Source organism: Lycorma delicatula, chromosome 13 (genome assembly GCF_047948215.1).
Source record: "Lycorma delicatula isolate Av1 chromosome 13, ASM4794821v1, whole genome shotgun sequence".
NCBI lineage: Eukaryota > Metazoa > Arthropoda > Insecta > Hemiptera > Fulgoridae > Lycorma > Lycorma delicatula.
Genome location: NC_134467.1, coordinates 34,971,519 through 34,995,048, shown reverse-complemented (window position 1 = coordinate 34,995,048; position 23,530 = coordinate 34,971,519). Strand labels below are relative to the sequence as shown.

At 32.1% G+C, this 23,530-nt stretch overlaps 1 protein-coding gene across 3 annotated transcripts; it reads right to left on the bottom strand.

Moving 5' to 3' along the window:
• Nucleotides 1-773: 773 nt before the first annotated feature.
• LOC142333643 (uncharacterized) lies at nucleotides 774-21,591 on the bottom strand. 3 transcript variants are annotated; one of them, XM_075381013.1, is made up of 6 exons: nucleotides 21,452-21,591; nucleotides 19,497-19,766; nucleotides 16,736-16,869; nucleotides 14,224-14,526; nucleotides 8,083-8,743; nucleotides 774-1,237 (listed from the first exon to the last, which is right to left on the bottom strand). In XM_075381013.1, the coding sequence occupies exons 2-6, from the start codon at nucleotides 19,755-19,757 to the stop codon at nucleotides 839-841; spliced, it is 1,758 nt and encodes a 585-aa protein (XP_075237128.1). In that variant the 5' UTR covers nucleotides 19,758-19,766; nucleotides 21,452-21,591; the 3' UTR covers nucleotides 774-838. The 3 variants fall into 3 exon arrangements, with proteins under 3 accessions (XP_075237128.1, XP_075237129.1, XP_075237130.1); XM_075381014.1 differs by having other exon boundaries at nucleotides 21,388-21,500; XM_075381015.1 differs by having other exon boundaries at nucleotides 1,099-1,237; nucleotides 8,631-8,743.
• Nucleotides 21,592-23,530: the final 1,939 nt, after the last annotated feature.

Here is a 23,530-nt window from a genome sequence, read left to right as displayed (position 1 = left end):
TCAATAGTACCTCCGTCACTACAACGCCAACTAGGATAGCATATTATACAACTCTACAAATAATAATATGTTTAAATACAATTATAAATATTTTAAATTAAATTGTGTGCGTAAGCATCAGAAAAACGGCGTATTATGGGAAAGTCCTGATATTGTATTGTCATATTTTTATTTATTTATCGCGTTTAAAATTTTTTTTTTTAATTACTTTAAGTACTTTTATTATACGTGATATTTTTTATCAACATTAGTGATTATTTAGTTTCGTATCAAAAATTATTATTGCTTTTTATTAACGACCGATTGTCATTAAATATAAATAATATAAAATATTTAATAAATCTATTTGTTTTTAAACTGAACTTTATTATTTCTGAAAGAAAGATTTTTTTTATTACTTGAGATATATCTATTTTAGTAGTGGAGTGGTAGGGTTTTGGCATTTTATCCGAAGATCCCGCATTTATATCCCGGTCATTCGTGGTTTTTTTGACGCGCTACAAAATACACTTATCTATTAATTGTAAGAGAGCCTGTGATTACCATGTAAATAAATTATAAGTATGAATATTATATATTGTAGATGGGAAACGATCGTAAAAATTTGTTATCACGGATTTTCTGTTTACAAACATAAATTTTTGTAAATATTTTGTAAGAATTAATTACAGGAACATTGATATATGCTTGCTTATAAAATTATTTTTAAATCTCTCAACTTGGATTGCGTTTTCTTTTTCTTAATATAAATGAAAGAGGATCAAGAATGACAATTTATTATTGTAATTATTTTTATTTCAATAAACATTCGTAGATCTAAAAAAAAGTTCAATCAAAATTAAATCAATTTACGGCTTGATTTAGTTTTTAATTTAGTTATAAATTCTTTCGGATTTTTTATTTTTAAACCTTCATTAGTTATGAAGGTTATAATATTCTTGATTCTTTCAGCACTTCCAATAGGACATAATGTAGTAAAAATCTGCTGATGCTCATTTTCGTTTACTACTCCATCAACTGCTACATTATACGATATTATCGCTTTCAAAAAATTGGTACAACAATCCATTGGTTTATTTACATTGAAAAAAAATTTTAGTGTTTGTATAGTGATCGGACTGTCCTTCCATTGTAATATCTCAACAAATTTATAATTACTTTTTAATTTCAGTTTCCCCAGTTTAGTCCATATATTTTTAATTTCAAGTTTTGAAATGTAAACCAATATTTCAGCCAACTGTAAAAAAAAAAATGAAAAGTGTTATTAAAATTATTGTTACTATTTGTTAATCTATTATTAATTTACCAGCTGCTCTTAAAACTTGCCCAAATATTTCTACCTCTATAGTGGGCATGATAATTTTTTTTAATACTAGCCGGTCAAGGCTCGTTTCGCACGCCCGACCACCTTCACGGCTAAACGGTCTGAGGATAGGAACGCGTTTATGAGAATACTAAGCATTTTACAGAAATAGAGAGATTTTTTTGAACGTTGCTACCTCAGAGGATGATATGTATGAGTGTAAATGAAGTACAATCTTTAACTGTCTCAGCTCAACCGTTCGTAAGTGTGTGATTGATTGAAACGCAACAATCAAAGAACATCGGTATCCACGATATAGTATTTGAATACTATATTATGGATAGCGGTATTCTTTGGTGGTTGGGTTACAATTAACCATACATCTCAGGAACGGTTGATCTGAGACTGTACAAGACTACGGTAGATTTACATTCACACTCATAAATAATACATTATATCATCCACAATCCTCATCTGAAGTAATACCTTACGGTGGTTCCGGAGGCTAAATCAGAAAAAGAAAAAATGAACAATTTACTGCCTTTATATTTAAAATAAGTTTAAGGAAGGAGTAGGTAGAGAATTTAATAGTAATTTTATGTATAACCCTGGACCATATTGATAACAGGAATTTTTTTTTTTTTTTTCGTTTTTGAGGGCGAAAAACGATTCTGCGTCATCATCGCCCGGATCCTTTTTTTATATAGAAAAATAAATATTTTAATACTACTCTGAAAGTTGATTAAAACTTACAACTAATATCAACCGTAAAAACTAATATAAGATCAAAGTAAATAGAATTTTACAAAGTCCAAGATGGGTGTAAAAAGCCCATTCTTGGATAACAAAAGATTAAAAATAAAACAAAACCATAAACGATCTACAATAAAACTTAAAACTGAAATAACAAAATTAAATAAAACTTAGAACTAACACAAATTATATAATTAAAACTAGGTTAAAAATAAAAATTAAAATGTTGAAATAAAACTTAAAACTAATATTACTAAAATCTTACAAATAATATCACAGTCAGTCTTTAAAATATTAAATAAATAACTTATAAAATTTAACAAATTCCGATAAGGAGTGTAAAAGGCTCCTAATCGGATAAAAAACAATCAAAAACTCAGAGAGAAAAAAAGAACTTAATTAAAAACTAAAAGCATTCAAAAATATAAGCAACAATATTAAATATTTTGTATTAACCCTATACTACGCAAAAACAGAAACAATTGGTTTAAAACCTCTTTATCATTACTCAGGATACCACGGATGTTTCTGGATAGTTTAAATTTACGACGCAATGCCGCATAACATATGCAGTCCACGAGTATGTGGCGCACAGTCACGCGGCAGTTGCATCGTGCGCATAGAGGTGCTTGTCCTCTTGTAAACAGGTACTCGTGTGTGACCCTCGTGTGTCCTATCCGCAATCAACAGAGAACTACTTCCTCACGCCGAGGTTTTCTGTATGAGGAGTCCCATGGTAACACAGAATCTTTAATCTGACGGAGTTTATTATCAACGGTAGCCGTCCAGTCACCTTGCCACCTTGCTCTTAGTAATTGTTTTACATAGTTAATGAAATCAGAAGTAGCAACTCGGGTGGTGAAAGGAGGCTGGTTACATGCTTCTTTGGCAGCGGAATCTGCATGTTCATTACCTGGAATCCCTACGTGGCTAGGAACCCAGCAAAAACTTAATTCTGTGTTGCGATTATTCAACTCAGCGATTGCGTTGTAAATTTCAATGACGATAGGATGTTTGGAATAAAAGTCTTTTAAAGCTTGGAGAGCACTACATGAGTCACTGCAAATAAGAATTTTTCTATATTTAGGTTAATGATGTTTAGAGTCTTATTTATAGCGTATAGTTCAGCGGTAAACACACTCGTAATACCGGGTAGACCAAACATATAAGTTCTCTCATTGACAACAAATGCACACCCAACTGTATCGTTTTGTTTCGATCCATCAGTGTATACAACCGCGTCTGATTTCATCTTGGAGAGAACACACTGAAACATTTGCTGAAAGATAATAGATGGTGTTGATTGTTTATTGTATGTCGTATGGTCAAAATTAAAATTTATAAGGTTTATTCTCCATTGAGGATATGACCAAGGGTACATAGGAAAGAATGACGGTGTGTCAACATTTATATGCTGCAGCAGACGCCAGGTACGGAGACCTACAGGTGCAGTACGACGTGGATGGTCCTCATACTTTCCTAGATTAGGATTTCTAAAGACTGAGTCAAGAGCCGGGTGATTTGGTTGTCCTCTGAGACGAGCAAAATAGATAATAAAAGCTGGTCTCGTCTATCCCAAAGTGATGGTTCACCACAGTCTACACCACTGCGTGGGTATGCCGGCACTGTCTTCTTCGTTTATTATTGTGTGTTCGTATGAGGTTTGTTAGCTGTCAGTCCAGCTGCTTTTATTGATGCGCCGGCCGCATCACGTGGTGATCATCAAATTAATAATATTTTTATTACTAAATATTAACTAATAATCTTTTTCTTTTATTGATAAAATTAAAAAAAATATTAGTATAATGAAAATAAAATACAAATATAAAATGTAAGCTTAAAATTATATTAAATAATCTCTAAATTAATTAATAACGATCTGCTTCTAGCGGGATGTGTTCGCCGAGTGCAGCCGCCTAGCGCATCACCATCAGTCTGCTCTTCGCCAAAAAAAAAAACACCCATAAACTATGCTTCTTTATGAGTAAGATTTATTTAGGGATTGGCAGATATCTACAAAATACAATTTCCATTTTTATGAAAAAAATTATATTAATTAAATATATTTTATAGCAAAATTTAACAAAGCATAATTTTTACTTATTAGAAAAAGGCGAGCGTTGGGTCAGCCGAAAAAGAGTTACGTAGTTGTTTAATTTCAGAAAATTTTTTAAAAAGTTTTTCCCACTATTATTAAATAATGTTCATGAATTTAGCGTACTAACAACAAAACTTTACACCGAAAAGCTTCAAAATTCTGAAAATTTTTAGTTCTTTTTTGAGTTTTTATTTTTTTAACTTCAGTATTTTACTTTTTTATCTCCAAAAAACAAGTATAATTTATAATTAATCATTCAAACGAATGAATCGTTGGTAATTTGCGCACAGCAGTCCGGCGTACCAGGTTGTATTCCCTGCGCCAATAGTATTTAAAATAAAACTTTGAGCACTTATATCAAACAAACAAAAAAAACACATGCCACCATTATTTGGTGAGTGATTTGGAAAATGATGCAATATTTTTTTTCAACAAAATTAAACACCACCTCTTTTTTTTCAAACAGTCATTCGTTGAAATATTTTTAAAAATTTGTATTTCATGTATAGAGCTATTAAGAAATATCAGCAATTTTTTTAAAATTATAATATCGCACCTAAAATCCAGAAAAAGTTTTTTAAAAAATTTTTCTTTTTCTTAATTTATCTTCTATTGAAGATGTTGTTAGATTTAGAAATAACTTTACCAAAGGAAATTTGTTAGCTTTCATCATATATGTATAAAATAAAACTTTTTTTTAAGTTTATTTTCCATCTATAAAAATAGTAATTTTTTAATTTTTATAAAGAATTTTTAAAAAAAATTTCTTTATCACATAAAGAAATTAAAGTAACCTGTTAAAGTAGCTATATTTGAATCTAAAATGAGAAATATATTATTCTATTACTCTTATTATAAAAATTATAATTTTTTTTTATAATTCTATGTTAGCACCCCTCTTAATTTTTTTTAAAATGGGTAGTGATAAAAAAAAGAATGAAATATTCTAATGTTTGGAAGCTTATTATTCCTCCAAAATACCGTATATAATTTGTATATCTAATCCTAACCCAGTGGATGGTCTAGGTGGTTAAACTATTCTTCGTAAATCAACTGATTTAGAAGTTGAGAATTCTCAGGTTCGAATTCTAATAAAGGTACGTGTTTTTAAACGGATTTGAATACCAGATTGTAGATACCGGTTCTCTTTGATGATTGAGTTTCAAATAATCATTGTTATGATCAATTATGGTCAGCCTGAGTGTGTACAAGTAACACCTCGCCACACGTCATGATCAGGGACAAAGCTGCTTTCGGGCCCCGAATCCAGAAAGCCACTTGGGAGATCTGTTAACTTGTAAAATATTCATTAATATAATATAATTTATAATGTTAATTAGAAAAGTTTAGGGAGCGTTACGTTATACTTGGTAAATATATGTTAATAAATTGAAATTTTTAGTAAATTCAGTTTACAGTATAGCTCCAGTGATATATGGTTTAAATTAAAAAATTCACCCCCATCAAAAAATAAGTTTGTTGAAATAATATTAAATTAAATTTATTTATTACAATTTTCTATTTTGATATATTTTTTTTAGTTTTATAACCATTTCCAAAAACAAACCTTAGGAAATGAATGTACATAGAAATAGAAATTTTGTTACCGTGTTCCTCAAATATAACAGTCATAGAATGAGATAATGTACAGAGATTCCTCCCTCAATAAAGTAACGAAGGAAGATATTAAAAAATCCAACATACAAGAATAAAAACCAAAAAATTAAAACAAACTGAACTTTGTTAAGTAAACAAAAAAAAAATGCAAGTAATTGAGATTGTAACGTAAAACGAGTCTTTACAAAAAATAAAAATTAACTGAAAAAACCTAATAAAATTTAAGATTTTGTTTAAATTTAATCAAGAGTTATGTAGTAATTTTTCCATGGGAGGTCAAATTCCTTTATATTCGCCAGATAATGTAGAATTCATAGACTAACCTTGTATGCCAATAATATACATAATAAACGATAAACTGAATTTTTAAAGTGACAAAATTTTCTTTCTAACTCTATAGCAGAGTTATAGCTGTAGAAGGGAAAGTATTGCAATCGATCCAATTTGGATAAATGCAGTTTTTCCGGATCTTGACGTTTTGACACGTAACGAACCCAAAAAACCAGATAGAAAATTTCCGGATGTTCGTATGAACGCGGGTATGTGCGATGTCTTGCTAAGAATCATTTTATACTTCCAGAACTGGTTGATCGATTTTGAACAAACTTGTTCAGATTTCTTCTATATATGTGGGGCATTGAAGCTATTAAAATTTCAACTTAAATGGTCAAGGACAAGGCTGTAGAACAACGCCAACATCAGCATCTCGAGATTTCGGCCAAGGTCATATTTCTTTTTAGCACATTTGTTAACGATTAAAAAAATATTTGGAAAGGAACCTTTTTGAAAAATCGCACACCCATACCAAAATTCTCTTAACTAGGGCTACGTGGGTATCCTGCGCTAATAGTACTCCGTGTTACTAGAAGGATCATTAGTGTAGCACTGACATGCTAAATGAAATTTTGTGTCTAAGAGTGTATAAACCATCAGACGGGAAAGTCATACAAATATTAAATTTTAGAAAGAAAAGTGGTAAAAATTATATCACATTGTAAATAAAAATATATAAATGAATTAAATTGCATCTAATTAAGGATAGGCAACAGTAAAAATACCATGGAAACGTGTTCTATTTCGTCGAAACCATCACTCAGAAATAATACAAATCAAAAACACTTCTTTTCATTGCTCATTTTTGTGTATTTGAGCAAATGTATATTTGATCAAATACCATTTATTGATAAATACTATTTATATTTACAACATTTTGTTGATAAAATGATATCAAACACTGATACGCCGCCCTCGGTGATGCGAGTGGTAGCATCTCGGCTTTTCATCCAGAGGTCCCGGGTTCGAATCCAAGTCAGGCTTGGCATTTTCACACGCTACGAAAATTTCCGTTCATCTCATCTTCTAATGTAATACCTAGTGAAGTAATTACGGTGAAGTAATTAAGAAAAAAATATATTTAGATAACCAAACGCGATAGGTGTAGTGGCGAAAGGTTATGTTGGTAACAAAACTAACGATTCCGTTTACTGATCTCGCTTCTTTTGCTTCTTACCGTTCGGACTTACCATAAGATATTACTTCAGACTATGAGGATGGTACGTATGAATATAGATGAAGTGTCTTGTACAGTCTCAGGTCGATTATTCATGAGAAGTGTTGTTAATTGAAAGCCACCCACCTAAGAACACGGTTATATACGATCTAGTATTCAAATCCGTATGAAAATAACTGTTTTTACTAGGATTTCAAGCTTAGAATTTTCGATTTCGAAATCAACTTATTTGCGTTGACCTGTTCACCATTGGACTACTTTGGTGGGTGGTTATCAACATAACCTAACACTGCTATCACTCGCTAACCTCGTATAATTGACGTTGAATAATTTAAATAATCAAAGAATTTTAAGGTTTTGTAAATTTGTAATGGCTATTTTTGACAAACAAAAAATTAAAAACAATTGGCTTCCACATTATCGACAAAATGATTTAGATGGAACGCTAACTGGCAATTAGTATTAAACAATTCTCATTTTAATTTGATTTTAAACAATTTTTTTTAAAAATTATTTCTTACAATATTTTATCAATTAAAAGTCAGATCCTTAATTTGTGAATTCAAAGTAATTTCCAAGATTAGATTATTGTATGACTTTACCGGCATAGCCAGGAAATTCATGCAATAATCGTTTAGTTGTTTTTAATTTGTAATTACTCATTTGATTAATTTCATATTCAGTCTTTAGAACTTTTAATGTCTTGTCAAATATTATTCCATGACCAAAATAATAAATATTTGTTACTTAATATAAATATTTTATTTTTATTTTATTAAAATATATAAATATTTTTATTACCTTATTTAATTCAATTTCGTTTGAATTTGCTCTAATGAAATCTTTATAGTCATCTACATTCATTTTTAATATACGCACTACTTTTAAATGATTGTTGTAATCACAAATATTCCATTTTTTTATTTTTATAAACTCCGTAATATATTTTATATTTAATATTTTCCTATTTTTATCACCAATGGTAGTATCAGATTTATGCATCTCGTATAACATAAAAACCAAAATTTTATAACAGTCTCTTTGACTTTTTGATATATTTTCAATATCAGAACTAATTGTACTTAATAATCCCAGTAGATCCATTACGTCACATTCTTTCTCACTTTGACAACGTTCAATTATATCATTTAATGTTTGACCATCCAGAGCCGTATTTATAAAAATATTTTCTAGAAATTCGGATAACTGTTCCATACACTCCATTTTATTTTTACAAAATTTTAAATACTGATTATAGCGTGTTATATTTAATTTTTCTGAATCATCTAAGTGTTTTAATGCTCCTACAACTTTATAACCAAACATTATTATAATTATTATATCATTACCTTCTATATCACTATTTCCAACTTCATTACAAAATTTTCTAAATAAATCTAATTCCCATTTTTCATATAACGAATCGAGACATAATCCTTGGTAAAGTTGGTTGATATCGTATCTAGAAAAAAGAAAAACATATATATATATATGTAATACAATATCTCTCCAAATATCTACATACAGACTGTAATTGACTTACAAGGACAGGCAGTGCATCGCTTACAAGAGCCCCAATTTCATCACTAACTGAAACTTCTAGATGATTACCAGTTTGTGAAAGACAAAGACGTTTCCCGCTGACAAATAAACTTGAATATAGGAGGATTGATATTCCATTCGGTTCGTATCGCAAAATATGCACTGAACCTTCTGTTTTAGAGTCAAAATTTCAACCGACTACAACTGCATTGTGAGTCGGTTTAACATTGCTGATTTTTAACGCATACAGAATAAATCTTGGAAATATTTCCTTTCGATTTATTCTATGTTTAAGAGATAAATGGTTTTCTAATTATAGGTCATTATATTTGGATACGTTTAGCTCGGGCACTCTTTTAGAAAAACTGTCTCCTTTTTTTAAATAGTTATGAATGATCCAGTAAATTCCTTTTGAAAATATATATAATAATTTTGTATCGTCCTTCCATGCTACATGGCTCAAAAATCGTTATTATACAACTATTTTTACCATTGTTTTATCAATGATATTTTTTATATCATACAACCATTGGATTTTAATATACTGCATTATGTAAGTAGAACATTTTTAATGATAAACTAATCATTGAACATTTTTTTCCATTAATTTCATAAAATTTACATTAGAATGTTCTCTGGTGTTAAACTACAATTTAATGTCAGGAAATCACTCAGAAAATTTTTTTTGCGATAATTAGTTTTATATTCTAATAATACGTATTTTCAGAAAATCAAATCTAATAATGATAAATTATTAATAAAATTATTAATAATATGATAAAATCATAATATCAGAATCATATGAGTTAAAGATTATATAATAAATATTGTCTTAATGATTACCTATCTTTCTTTGAATTTTTATTTTAATTATCTGAGCCATTCTTCACGTACTCGTAGATTTCTGGTTCTAAAAATTTTATCAACACGGATAAACATATTATTTATCTTACATTGTCCTTTATGATATTCATAAACGACTAACTAGAGTTTTATATTTTGTAATCCTTACATTTTAAGAAAATAATTTGATTTAGAGTTATGAAAGTTGTTCTTGTTTTTGCCTTTTTTATTTCAATCATTGCTTTACTAAATATATTAGATTTATGTTGGTAAATCCTGCTTAAATGTTTTAAAAATTGTTTTGTATATATGTACACCATGTGGCTGTTATAATTAGGCAGCTTGGGGAATTAGATTTTGGAGGGATTTTTTCAATGTATTCTTTATTAAAAATCTAGGTGAACTTAAATATAATGTTTTCGTGCTTATTTTTTTAATTTTTTCTCCATTTTCATTCACTTTTACGTTAGGTCATGTTTAGAACTGTAAATATAGTTCATTGACTTCGCTGTATCGCGCAGATCTGCGGTTTCTTATTGGCGAAGTTCGAACGAACATTTTGTTGGTGTGTTTGTCAACTCCAATCTTTTTTCATTCACCAAGGTATCTGGAAAAATACTAAAATTAAAATTTTTTAATTTTAACAGCAAGGGGCTGGTGCTTGTCGCTGAAAACAAGGAAACAGCCCGATTATCTCGGAGTCTCCTGCTGTCAAAAAGTTGGAGATTCAGGTTTTTCAAGAGCGGAAGCGGAGGCTTCCGCTCACCGTATCGTCACCGTATCATCGTGTATGATATCAAGCGGCGTCTTTCTGAAGAGGATGTCCTGCCTCCAATCATAGAACACCGACTTAGAAAGACAACGTTGAAAAAGGAATGCAGGCTCGTTATAAAAACTGGAAAGCGTGATGGAGGGACAGAGGGCCTGTGTACTCCAGGTTGAGCTAGGTGAAGTGCTTGACAAACAGAGCCTCGATGCCGTTCTTCTGCAACACCCGTATGTGGTAAAGGGTGATCTGCCAGGCTTCCCCAGCTCAAAGAAATTTTTCGTTGGTGATAAAAAATCCGCTGTTCTGTAAAGGAAGTCGATATATAGCGTCTTCATACAACAAGCCTCTGATACGCATCACGTTGTTTTCAAGCTTCCCGTGGATGATCTGGACTTGGTTGTTGTTAGTTTGTACTTTCGGTACAGGGATCCAAGTGAACTTCATTTGGATAGGTGGGATAGAATTGTTAGGCTGGTAGTGGGTTGTACAATTCTCATCGGTGCTGATGCGAACGCCAAAATGCCTCTTTGCCACAGTGGGATTACGGTTGATAGCGGCGATCTTCTTGAATGTTTAATTGCACAGCATAGCTTTGAAGTCTGTAACGTGGCAGGCGAATTGACTACTTTCTCCGGTGCGGTCGAATTGCGGAGGACCTTCCCTGGTACTAACACTGATGTTACCATTGGTAAAGAAAGATATCTCTGGTAGGTTTCAAAAGTGGTCTGTAGATGATGATTACGCGAGCGATCATCGATTATTTTTTACGATCTGGTAATCAGGATGTGCGATGTCTAAAGGGGTTACGTACTTGTTCTGGGGCGCTTCCCGCACAGATGGGTGGACTGGCCTAGGTTTTTGAATATACTTTCGGCCATACTACGAGTCTTTGCTCGAGGACTGGACGATATCCTATTAGATGACTTGGCAGAAAATTTCTCTTCGACGTACTTGAGGCCACTGATTAGTTGATCCCCAGAATTATGAGATAAGAGAAAGTACCTGGATGGTAGACTGGACTAGGGACTTGACCGCGATGAAGCAGCCTGTGGGCCAGCGCAAGAGAGTCGCACAACGTTAGGGGAAACCTTGATCGGCGTGCAGATTTATCTAATGCCGACAATGGTCGGAAAATGACCGAATATATTCATAAAGTTAGGACATCGAAGCGTGATTCCTGGCGCTATTTTGTACTAGAGAGGGAAATAAAGACCCATGGGATGTCGGTTATAGTGTTCTCGGACACATGAAGAAAATATACGTTCTTCTTTTGGCTCTCTCTACCCGGAATGGTGTTGTGATTGAAAAAGTTCTTTTCCTCGCTCTTCTGATGAACCATCTGCTTCCAGATGTTAATCAGGTTGGAGAAACCCCTTACCATCGACGTGTTTACTAAGAAGTTGTAGGTTTTTGCTCTGAGTATTTGTCTTCTTAGATTACTGAGGCGAAGGTCCGCCAAATAATCTGTAGCCTGGCTACAAAAACAAAGCCCCCTGATATGATTGCATCACAGTGGAATTTCTTGTATACACATTGCCGGTGATTGTATGCTCCTTTGCTTTGGTATTCAGCAGTTGCTGTCTGCTGGATATTTTCCAGCGTGTTGGTGAAGTGAAATTGCTCTTCAAATGTGGCGATAGGGACTCCACCCAGAGCTCTTATTACCGCCATTAACGCTCTTTCCAGTAGTAAATAAAGATTTTGAGAAGGTCTTTTACCTCACAATCAATAGCAGGCTGACTTCCAGTCGTATGCTGATGGAAGAACAGTATAATTTCTGCCCTAGCAAGGGCACAGAGGACGCTATTCCTAGGGTGCTGGACTCGTCATTCGTGAAAGTGTATCGGAAGCAGGAAATACTCTGTCAAAAGGTTGTTCATAGGACAGTGTTCTAAGACCCCTCGTCTGGATCGTTAAGTTCGACTCTCTTATGCGGTTGTGAATGCCCAGCGTCTTCCACATGCTGTCTTATACTGACGATGGGTTACTGCTGGTCGAGGGTAACACGTGTGTCTAGATAGAACTCAGAGCCTAGCAGCCATGTAGGTTACTAAGGTTTTGGGAGTCTTCAGCATAAGATAGTTTTCAGAGCGTAGAATGCAACCATGATGTTTCTCAAAGGTCGACTATCTGCGACAGGCCACCCTCTTGTCGTGATTGACGGCCATCCGATTAGGTCAATGACATATTGGAGCCATCCTTGACGAGAAACTTCAATTCAGGGAGCAACTTCACTTTTTTGCAAAAAAGGCAATTGATGCCTTCTTTGGTGTTCGTAGAGCCATCAATCCGGATAGGGGATTGAATTACTGTGGCATGCACATTCTTTACAAATGTGTCTGTGAGGCCATAATGCTGTATGCTGAGCCCGTTTGGGCTCATCGTTCAATTTCAATGATGTTGGGACATATTATTGCGTGCCTAGCGTCTTCTGCTGATGCCTGTTGTCAGATCTTTCAGAACCGTTTTGAGAGCTTCTGTAATATCTGGTATAAAAAATATCGACAAAATAGCTACTAAACGTAGCGAGCGGTATATTTCCAAAAAGGCAGGCCATCTCACTTCTGGACGTTTGCAAGAAACAGTAGACCAAGGTTTGACTCTGGGCAGGTTAGGTGGAACGATTCTTCTACCGGTCGATACACGCATGGTATATTTCCAAATTTTAGAAAGTTGAGAACTATTAGCTGGTTTTCTCCCAATCGGTACTCAACGCAATTCCTCTCAGGACATGGTGCGTTCAGAAATAGTTTGGCTATATATGGATTCGTTGAGCCGGACCAGTGAACTGACGGTAGAGTCGACGACACTGTGAACCATGTCTCTATTTCTGTCCTGGTACGAAGTTGAACGTATTAGAGTTGTCAGGGAAGTAGACAGACTAAATTCCTTTCTTGATCTGCAAGTCAATTGGTACACTCGTAGAGAATGGCTATTGTGGCAGGCTTCCTTCGTTTCCTCGCCCCTCAGTGGGACTACTGAGGGAGTATAAATAGAATAGAACCCCTGGTTTCTAGGGACCGACTGTACAGTTGATTGGCTGGAGGTAGGCGTATTGGAATCGAGCCGTGGTTGGATAGAAATTTCGGTGATTATTTTGACTCAGCTACCAGCGGAAAGACTAATGCACAGCCGAAGGCATCAGTTACCGTGAGCCGTGAGCTGTAGCACAGTTTTAATGAGGGCAGTTTTTGATTGTGCATAGGACACTGTCGGAGGGATGGCGACCGCACAGCTGAGGGCATGGATCCCATGCAGCCGTGAAATGTAGCGGTATCTCGACGATGTTTGAAAGAAAGTAAATGTCACGCGGAGTAAAAGTCTGGAGTATGAACTAAAATTATTTTGCTAAGGGAGCTAAGAGTAAACTCTGTTGTTGCGAACAAATTGCTTGTTGTATGATATTATTTTTATTTCCAAAATCCATGTAATATTTACAAACTGGCTCTGTAAAATGTAGAACTAGGTGCGTGGTTCTTGCTTCCGTGAAACTCGGTTAGCTAGTTTAGAGGGCAACGATGTACGACATTCAAGATTTCGGTATGAGGCCTGCAGCAAAGGGTAAAGCTGAGTTAAAAAATCAACTATATAAACCTCCAGTGAAGCATTCACATAGGTGGTATCCCAACAGAGGCCTGGCTTATTACTGTGACGTATAATCAGCTGATGGTCTATAACACGACTCCTGTTAAAGACCATCAGGATCATAAATCACCACAAGGTGGGCATCTTCCTTTATCGGGGGTAGGCAAGTTTGTAAAACAAAATAAAAATGTGTAATAACTTACCCTTCTTTTTTTTTGTTTAAATCTATAACTGCCGAGACAAAAGAATATGGGCATCCGAATGCTTCTGCTTGCACAGTATTTCTTCTTCTTCTTCTTCTTCGAGAATTCCTATTTTTTACCATAATATTAACCTTTTCATGCAACCACACCATATATTCAGTTAATTTTTCTAAACGTTCTTGAGATGTTAAAATGAAAGGCATCATTTCATATGTTTCAAATCTTTTAGCAAATCTTACATCACAAAATAATTTCCATTTTTCCCAAGGCATTGCTTTCATTACATTTTGTACAAAATTCATTCTGTTTACAAGAAAAAAATCTTTTTATAGCTTAAAGTATTTCTTACCATTTTATGTTAACGGGAGGACGTGAAAATTCTAAATTTCTTTGTAAATATAAAATAATATAATAAATAAAAAGCATCACAATAATAAATTCAGTGACCTCATACATTAAATTATTTTAGTAAATTAAATTTAATTAATTTAATTTAATAAAAATTACATTTTTAATTTTAATTTTGAATTAAATGCTAATTTCGAAATGCAAAATCCTAATTCATTTTTCCAACTAAAATGGGAGAGCTTTTTGTTCATTTTAATTATGCTCTGTTAATATACAACGAGATTCCAAATTGCGCGGCAATCTCTTAGAAGATGATTCCATAGCTAAAAATAATAAAAAAAAAGGACATATAAGCACTGGTCAGAAAATTGTTCGTTAGAGAGTTATGGTTCATCGAACATTTAGCCCTGCTTTCTGCTACCTTTGTGAAATGAAACATGACTTAAATTCTTAGGACCCAAATCGAGCAGTCAATTGAATACTTCTATACAGTTAGAATAGAAGTGGTTGGACCCGTCTATCTTACTTCGGTTTTAAGAAAAACCGAGTAAAACACGAAACTTTTGTTGGAAATTACATTTTTTTAGGTTTGGAATAAATACCTTTATTAATTTAACAGTATAGAATTTCTACTTACCTTGGTACATAATTTAATTTTTTAGAAAATTGATGTTCATAACGTCTACTAAAATTGAACATAAATTTGAGACGTTCAACTTTAATTAGAAACTAAACACAAAAACCAACTGGATTGTAAAAGTGATACGATTTTAAACATAAAAATTCTAAATATTATTAAAAAAAATGAAAGACATCCTTTTAAAACATGTAAAAAATTTATATATTTTCATAGGCTGGCAATAACAGTTGATCAACAATTAAGTTTAGTCTTTAAGATTGAATATTCATTTGAGCGGTGACACAATCATCTCTCACCTCAACTACAAGATGGTTCTCACATCACTTTAATTTTTCTCAATTAAGTGAGTGGGGATCGTTACGGGAGCAACAATTTTACCTATTCAACAAAACAGTGGAAGATTGTTATTACGACCTGATTTTGATAAAAAAATAAAATTCTGTCGATGTTTAATTAGAAAATGTGAACATCATCCCAATTTCTTTAGTAATATTTTAATTACTGATTAATCGTGTTGTCAAAAAATGGCATTGTAAATTATCGACACACTCACAATTGAACAGAAGGAAACCTCTGTAGACTGCTACATGTCATTTCCAACACACATTTTCGTTTAATGTATGGTATGATCTTAGTGATAATCTCGTAGACCCTTTTTTTTACCGCCTAGGCTCAATTCAAAGCGTTAGTTGATTTTTTCTAATAAATATTATGAAAATGTTGGAAGATATTCCACTTGCAGATAGAATGCAAATGTGGTTTTTCAGGGTTGGCGAACCTGCTTACTACTCTCGTGATGTGATAAATCATTTAAATGACATATTTAGTAAGCAATGGATTCGCCGAAAAGTATTACTAATCTGGCTACCTGGATCTCACGTTAGCCGCCTTTTAACTTTGATGTTGGATGAAATCGTTCGTTTATTCCGCACGTACTGGCATATACGAAAAATTGAGACATAGTATAGTAGAAGTTGCAGCTACTATTAGAAATAATAATGATGGTATTTAATTTTCCCGGCTAGTATCGATTTGCCGAGCTTGACTATGCATCGTTATTACTGGCGGCCCCATTGAGCAAATGCTTAAAAAGAATGATTTCTGCTAGTAGAGTGTAGCCAGATTCGTCGGGAGCATTCTCAGACGGGCGATTGTGATAGTCCTGAGTCAGGTGAAATTTAGGTAGGCCTTCACAGGCTAGGATAGAAGGAGTCATTCTTAAGTAATGAGTAAAACAATTCCGGGTCGACCCCTGGTAGCGAGTGGGGTGGTTTGATTCGGTAATCTGCTGATGTTGGTTGGATAAGAATACCAGTGGGAACCTAAACTCTATGCGTAAATGCAGTTCCACCTCTTCACCAAAAATAAAAAAAAAATTTATTATTATTAGTTAAATTATTAATAAATACAACTTATAAAATATTATATATTAATTGAAATTATAGATAACTGATCTTTACGTCACGTTTTTTTTTATGTAGAAATAAAACCGCGTGTTATTTATTACAATATGAGGTTATATACCTATTTGGATATTTATACAACTGTTGAAGAAATAAACCGTATTCAGTTACTCCCCATTTATATTCAATTAAATTTGTCAATAATTCTCTTGCATGTACAAGACTAATATTCCATGGTTTTACGTTTTTTGCTACCTGAAAATAATAAAAAATATATATATTAATGCTTAACTTAACATGTAATAAAATTTTTTTAATTTTTGCAAACTTCTAATGTAACTTGGGTCTGTTATTTACAACCGTAGTCATATGTAAGAAATGGAAACATCCGGAAAAAATTAAAAACCTACGTGTCAGCTTGTAATACAGGTGTGTACCACGAAGAAACACAGAAACCTTTAGGATATTTTCTACTGCTGGAAATAATGATATAACATAAGAAACAACCAATTTAACTCCTTAATTTGGGTCCCAACAGTTACATTGGGCTTTTTTTTTTAAGAGCACCTGAAATTTTTCGTCTACGGTATTTGAACAAAGCGTTTTCAGACCTATTTTTATATAAACGTTTTATATAAATGTTCAAGTTTTCTCTCAAAAGATGTTCTTTCAGCTTCATGATAAACCTGGAACTCATACTATTCAAAAGACTCAGGAAACGATTCAAAAAGTAGATGTCGAGGGTTGGTACATTCATTTCACTTACGATTTTTTTCGATCAGAATTTTTTTTGTATGGTCTTTTCAATGGGTTATTTTTATGAAGCGTCGAATGGGTGAGATATTCAAGAAAAACCAAGACACCTAGGGCAAAAATATAAAAAGAGAAAAAATTCTGTATTAGTCAAATAAAAAACCACGCAGAAAGTTGGGAGAAGCATTTAAATGTAGACGAGGATTTAGATTATTGTTGTTGAATAAAGAATATTCTTTCTAAAAAAAATTGTCTTATTTAATTATTGAACTAAGGAATTGTATTTATTAAAATATAGTATATATCTGTTAAAACTGGGGATAATTTTTAATGTTTTTGTAAATCGTTAAGTTCCTTTTGATTTATTATTATTAAAAGTAAAAAATTATCTACATTTCTCCCCAAACAAGCTGATAAGGAAGTCCTGGGTATACCTAATATCTGTGACGTGCTTGTGTACTTTGATGGTATTTATTTACTTCAAAAGCCAGAAGGAATTTGAGGTTTTTTTTCGTGATCTCGTAGAATAAACACAATCAAACATTTTTATAAAACTAGTTGGATATCTCTAATATAACGATCGCTGGGAAAGTTTTCTCCTAAGTTTGGAAAACTTGTGTCGCTTAAGGTCATGCTAGTAATGTATACTATGCGTTGTTGTCCACCAGTTGTCGCGACGTATTATCTTTGCTTACTTTGATGAAAAGAAATATATCCATCAAATATATAAGAAAAGAAATGCAACACTAAATACTCCTGTTCTATATCATAGAAAAATCATGTTCGAAGAATGTTAACGTTTATTTTGATGTCGATATATCTCTTTCTTTATTTTTCTGATTAGCCTCCTGGAACCACCGTAAGGAATTACTTAAGAGAATGAATGTGGAACATATGAATGAATCTAAATGAAGTTTAATCTCGTACAATCTCAGATTTACCATTTCTAACTCACCGGGAGGTCTAGAGGTCTAGAGGAATACTGTATCGTGTATACCGGTTTTCTTTGGTGGTTGGGTGTTAATTAATCATAAACCTCTATGGTCGACCTGAGATTTACAAAACCACGTTTTATTTACATTAATACATACCATGCTCATTCATCCTCTGAAGGAATACCCTACAGGGGTTCCGGCGGCTAAAAGAAAAGTTGACTGACTATTCCTGAGATCTGTGGTTAATTGAAATTCAACCACCAGTGAATAGGGGTATCCGTGATCTAGTATTCAAATCTGAATTTACTTGGAAAAAAATCTGCCTTTACTAGGATTTGAATCTTAAAACTCTCGACTTCAAACTCAGCTGTTTTGCGATTACGAGTTCAGCAATAAACCAACATAATTGGTTGACGTCTATATGTTTGTAATTAACTAATACAACTTAATATTGTAATTTGAAGTCAAAATTTATCATCTGTACAAAAGTGGAGATTTAGCTCTTTTGATTAGGTACGTCCAAGGATTAAATTCTTATTACCGTACCATTGAGTACGATGTTTTTGGCACGAAAACGAATGCTTTTCAAAAGGAAATTGTTGCAAATGTTAGGGCTTGAATGTTTTTTTTTTTTTGGCTTATTCATTTTACTTTGGTCTATACATTAAAGAAGTGTAATAAGTATTTTGTGCTACTTATAATTAAATTAGCTGTACTATTGTGCGAAATGAATTCTAATTTTTTTTTTTGACATTAATGTCAAAATATAGGAAATATTTTTATATTTATATAATTTTCTTTATTATCGAATAGTTTCATTCAATTTTATTTTATTTTTTTCAAATTTCAAAGATTTAAAAAAATGGAAATTTTTTTTCAGTATTTCTCGATTTAATTATACACAGAAAAAATTTTTCATCAATTTTCCATTAAGATTAAAAGTTATTTTTTTGTTTTGAAAGACCCGCCTTCAACAGGTATAGCATTAGCGCGGTGGTAATAGATAGCGTATAAAATGATGCCGGTATTGATCGGGATTCGAGTCCGGAATTTCCGCACAAAACACCGAGTGCTACTTACTCAGCCACATAAATCTGCTAACACTTTTCGTATAAACTTTTAAATAAAATTCGGAAATTATTGATTTGGTAATATATTAATACAAAAAATAATCAGTTTATTTAAAAATCATACCTCTTCCATATCAGAAGGATTAAGATTTGGTTCAAGAATCCATACCATTTCAATACATCTTTTATATAAACCTATTTTATTTGGAAAAAAACCAAATTTTTCACACGTTCTTTTAAATATATCGTAATTTTTTACTGTTTCAATTGGCGCTGGTATTTTAATTCTCGATCTATTATTATCTGCCAAAATATCATTGCATAAACTGATAAATATTAAAAATTCTATTAACCATAAATATTTGTACGAGTAAATTGGATTCATTTCGTTTATCTAAAAAAAAAATTGAATAAATATTAAATTATTAAACAGGTATAAAGTTCACGTTTATTTATTAAACTAACATCCCGTTGCAGCTTTTCCCGTTCTTTGTTACTTATTTTGCCCTTCCTGGACAATTATTTTTGATGTTATGAATTCAGGCAAGTAACCGGAGGCAGGTACAGTCAGTTGCGTACGTAAATTAACAATAGTAGATACGGTTACAATAATAATTCTATAATTGTATAGTCACTAGCTATACAAACCCCTTAAAAAATAGAAATTACGAAAAATGTTTAATGCATTCACCTAAAGAAAATTATCTAGCCGAAATAGAGTAAATGTCTCGTTTATTATATTCAGACGCGTGGAAAATTTGTAATCGTTCTTCGAAACTTCATCCCATTCAACAGTGAATAGGAAAATCTAAACCTAAAGTTGTTACTGAGAAATATAAAAAATGTTAATATTTAACCTTTTAATCTCACCCAAGTTAAATTGTAATTTCTATGGGATGACACCTGAAAACGCTGTCCCGTTATGTTAAAGGGTTTAAGGGTATGGATAAAAATGGAGAATTTGTTTGAAGAAATCCTAAGGTTGAGTGAAAAGGATTACAGAAAATGGGGGACTGAAACCGTCGTTATATTAGATGTGATACAGACGACACAAGGCACGACGTTTCGTATCGAGTACGCGGTCTCGGGATGCGAAGAAAGAGTGTTTAGACAGCCATTTATGTTGTTCGAACAGCCTTTTACCGGCTGCTCGTTTTTTTTTCATTTACAAAAACAAAAAACGATTTCTGAGTTTGAATAAACCACAGAACGGCCGAGGAAAAAGCAGGACGAGGAAAACAACTTTCGGTCTGAATTTTCCAACCCGCTTGGAAGATTCGGTGCGTGATTGGGCGAGCCGTTGCACAGCGGCAGTTAGAACACAACTCATATGGTGCAGATTGCTGTTAATATTTTCACGTTACCGCTACTACATTAATAAATATATATATAATCTACCCTTATTTTTGTTTTATATATATTTTAATTTTTAATAAATAAAAGCCTCATCGTTTTCTTGTTATATAAAAACGACAATAGTCTACGCGTTTTAAATATGTAATCACACTACAACACTAATTATTATCGGGCGAATTTTTTCAGAGAATTTTAAATGTATATAGAATTTTCATTGTTTCAATTTTAACACTTTAAACACTGAATTTCAAAAAATCCTTTCTTAGTAAGCACTTAATCCATAAGAACTATGCCAACAATAATTTGTAAACTGTGATTCCAAGTTTTCATCATGTTTTTTTATGAATCAGTCAAGACACACGAGATATATACATTTGTTTATAAATATATATATATATATATATGTACTTATATATATATATATGAAAAATTATATTAATTCTTTTTATATAAATCGAGATATAAACTTATTATGCGAATTTATGTGGCCCAACGTCACATTGACAAAGGCCCGTTCGATGAAATTTTCTAGTAAAGTCAAATCACCTTTACGTAGTAAACGGTTTCTGTATACATATATATATATATTGATGTATATATATATATATATATATATATATATATACATCAACATATTATAGGTGAACATGTAAACATACCTACAATCAAAACTACTCCCAATAATTGTATTGTACAGCCAAATTAGTACATAAATTTACTTACGTTGATTAACAGTGTAACCTAGAAGCTTATATTTCCAACTGTAACTAGAATATTAAAATATTTAATGACGTATAATGCCATTTATTACCTGCAATTGTACAAACACTGTATACCATCAGTTACACTTGAATAAAGTAATTGTAACTTGCAGTAATGTTGCATCATTTTCTAACTTATTGTTTTTGTTTTTCATCTAAACTGCGTATATTATTACATGTGTTTATAAAATGATTATATGAATAAATATTAATGGTATTTTTATTAGATTTTTGGATTAGAATAGAATTAAAAATTTTTCCATAATTCTTTTTGAAATGTATTTTTGTAATTTTTTTTAAAAAATGGCAAAACGAAATAGCTTGTATTTAAAAAGCAGAGATATTTAATAAATTTTTATTATTTTAATAATTTAATTAGAATAGTTAATCAGATAAAAATATTTGGAGGTAATGATCAACTATAAATTAAAAGAATGATTTCCTTGGCAAACCAGATTTTCCAAAATTAAAAACGTACAAGATTTAACCAGGCCGAACTACAATAAAAAATACCTTCACAGTAACTCCAAAATTTGCCGATACAAAACAGTCATTATGTCAGAGGCACTGTACACCAAATAAACTTTTTTCAAATTAAATTGAAGCTAAAACCGATCAACTAATTAAAGTATAATACAGAAGAGTTGGAATTTATTTAAGCAAATATTATCAGAAAAACGGGATCTAGAAAATTCCCACTAACGGAACAGTATACAAAGAAATCGAACCGATTATCAGTGTGACGAAAAAGAAATGGTTTTTCATTTCTTAAAAATGCCTGAAGGCCGAATTTAAGCCGTAGATCGCAATGTATATAATTTCTTGCGATACCATCTTCCCCTGCTGCTAATAAATTGTCCACTGTGGTTTATTCTCCTTTGTAATTGGATTTTCGAAAGCTTAAATAGTGACTAACAGTTTTTTATTATAAATTTCATCTTGTAAATAGGTAGCTCATAACTTGCAACGCCGCCACAATCAGAATTTATGTTAGTTACAGATACAGGGACCCGTACGTATATATACTTTTCTCTTTTGAAATTCTGAATGTCAAGAATTAAAATGTGAATAAAAATTACATTTAACATTTTTTTTAGTTTGTCGGTAACAAATGTGGCTTATCATTTTGATTTCTGGTGAGTATAATCTTCATGTCAATTCCTAAAATTCAGTTTCTAGATTTCCAGAAATAAGATCTCTTAAAACGGTTGAATAAATATGAAAATTTTTGGAAAACGATTGCAAATTTTATGTATTTTCTAATATACTAAATGAGATATTCATATATATTTAGTCTTTCAAATCCGCTTCAGATAAATATTTAAAAATCATTTTAGGATTTTTTCTGATTATCCACGGTTTAATGAGTGCGATGGACAACAACGTGGCAGCTTGTGCAAACAGAGCCACGGCCACTATTACTGTATTTACAATGATTCAGGTTTCACCTGGCTCCGGTCACTTGACGAAATTTATAATTGAAAAAAAAAATTACTCCGTTGGAAAAGAAAATTGATCATATAGGGTTGGCGATGCCGTGATTGAGATGCTAGTTTTATATGTGTAAATTCTATGATAAACATGACAGAATGTATTTGCTATTAATGAGTATGGGTTATTGTTGTTTTTTAATTATATCGATTTGAATCGCCTAAAATGAATAAATTGAGTTATTTTTTTAGAATTATATAAAAAAGAAATAGACGGTAAGGACTTGCTTCGATCGCTCGACTTTCTAGAGTACTTTGCTCCCTGGACTCTCGAAACGTTCGTATACTCATGTTTGTGATAATATTTTGTATTTTACAGGAATATTTTAGAAAATAAATATATGTGCGTTGAGAATATTTTCCTGAACATTTTGGTGTTTTTATTCCTCAAAATAGGCTTCAGGAGAGATTAGATGTATAATTTAGTAGTTAGTTTTAAACAGCAATACAATGTTTAATGCTAGCCATATTGATAACAGGAAGTTGACTTCGTGTAGACTTGTGTATGTTCGTGTGATGTTGTGTTTGTTGCCGATGCAGCGCCTGCATCG

Bases quoted from the DNA above. Each gene is read 5' to 3' on its own strand.
- LOC142333643 (XM_075381013.1), bottom strand. From the start codon at position 19,757: ATGAATCCAATTTACTCGTACAAATATTTATGGTTAATAGAATTTTTA. The intron at 16,870-19,496 runs GTATGATTTTTA...TATTATTTTCAG, and splicing joins ATCCTTCTGATATGGAAGAG to GTAGCAAAAAACGTAAAACC. The intron at 14,527-16,735 runs GTATATAACCTC...TCTTGTAAACAG, and splicing joins TTGTATAAATATCCAAATAG to AATGAATTTTGTACAAAATG.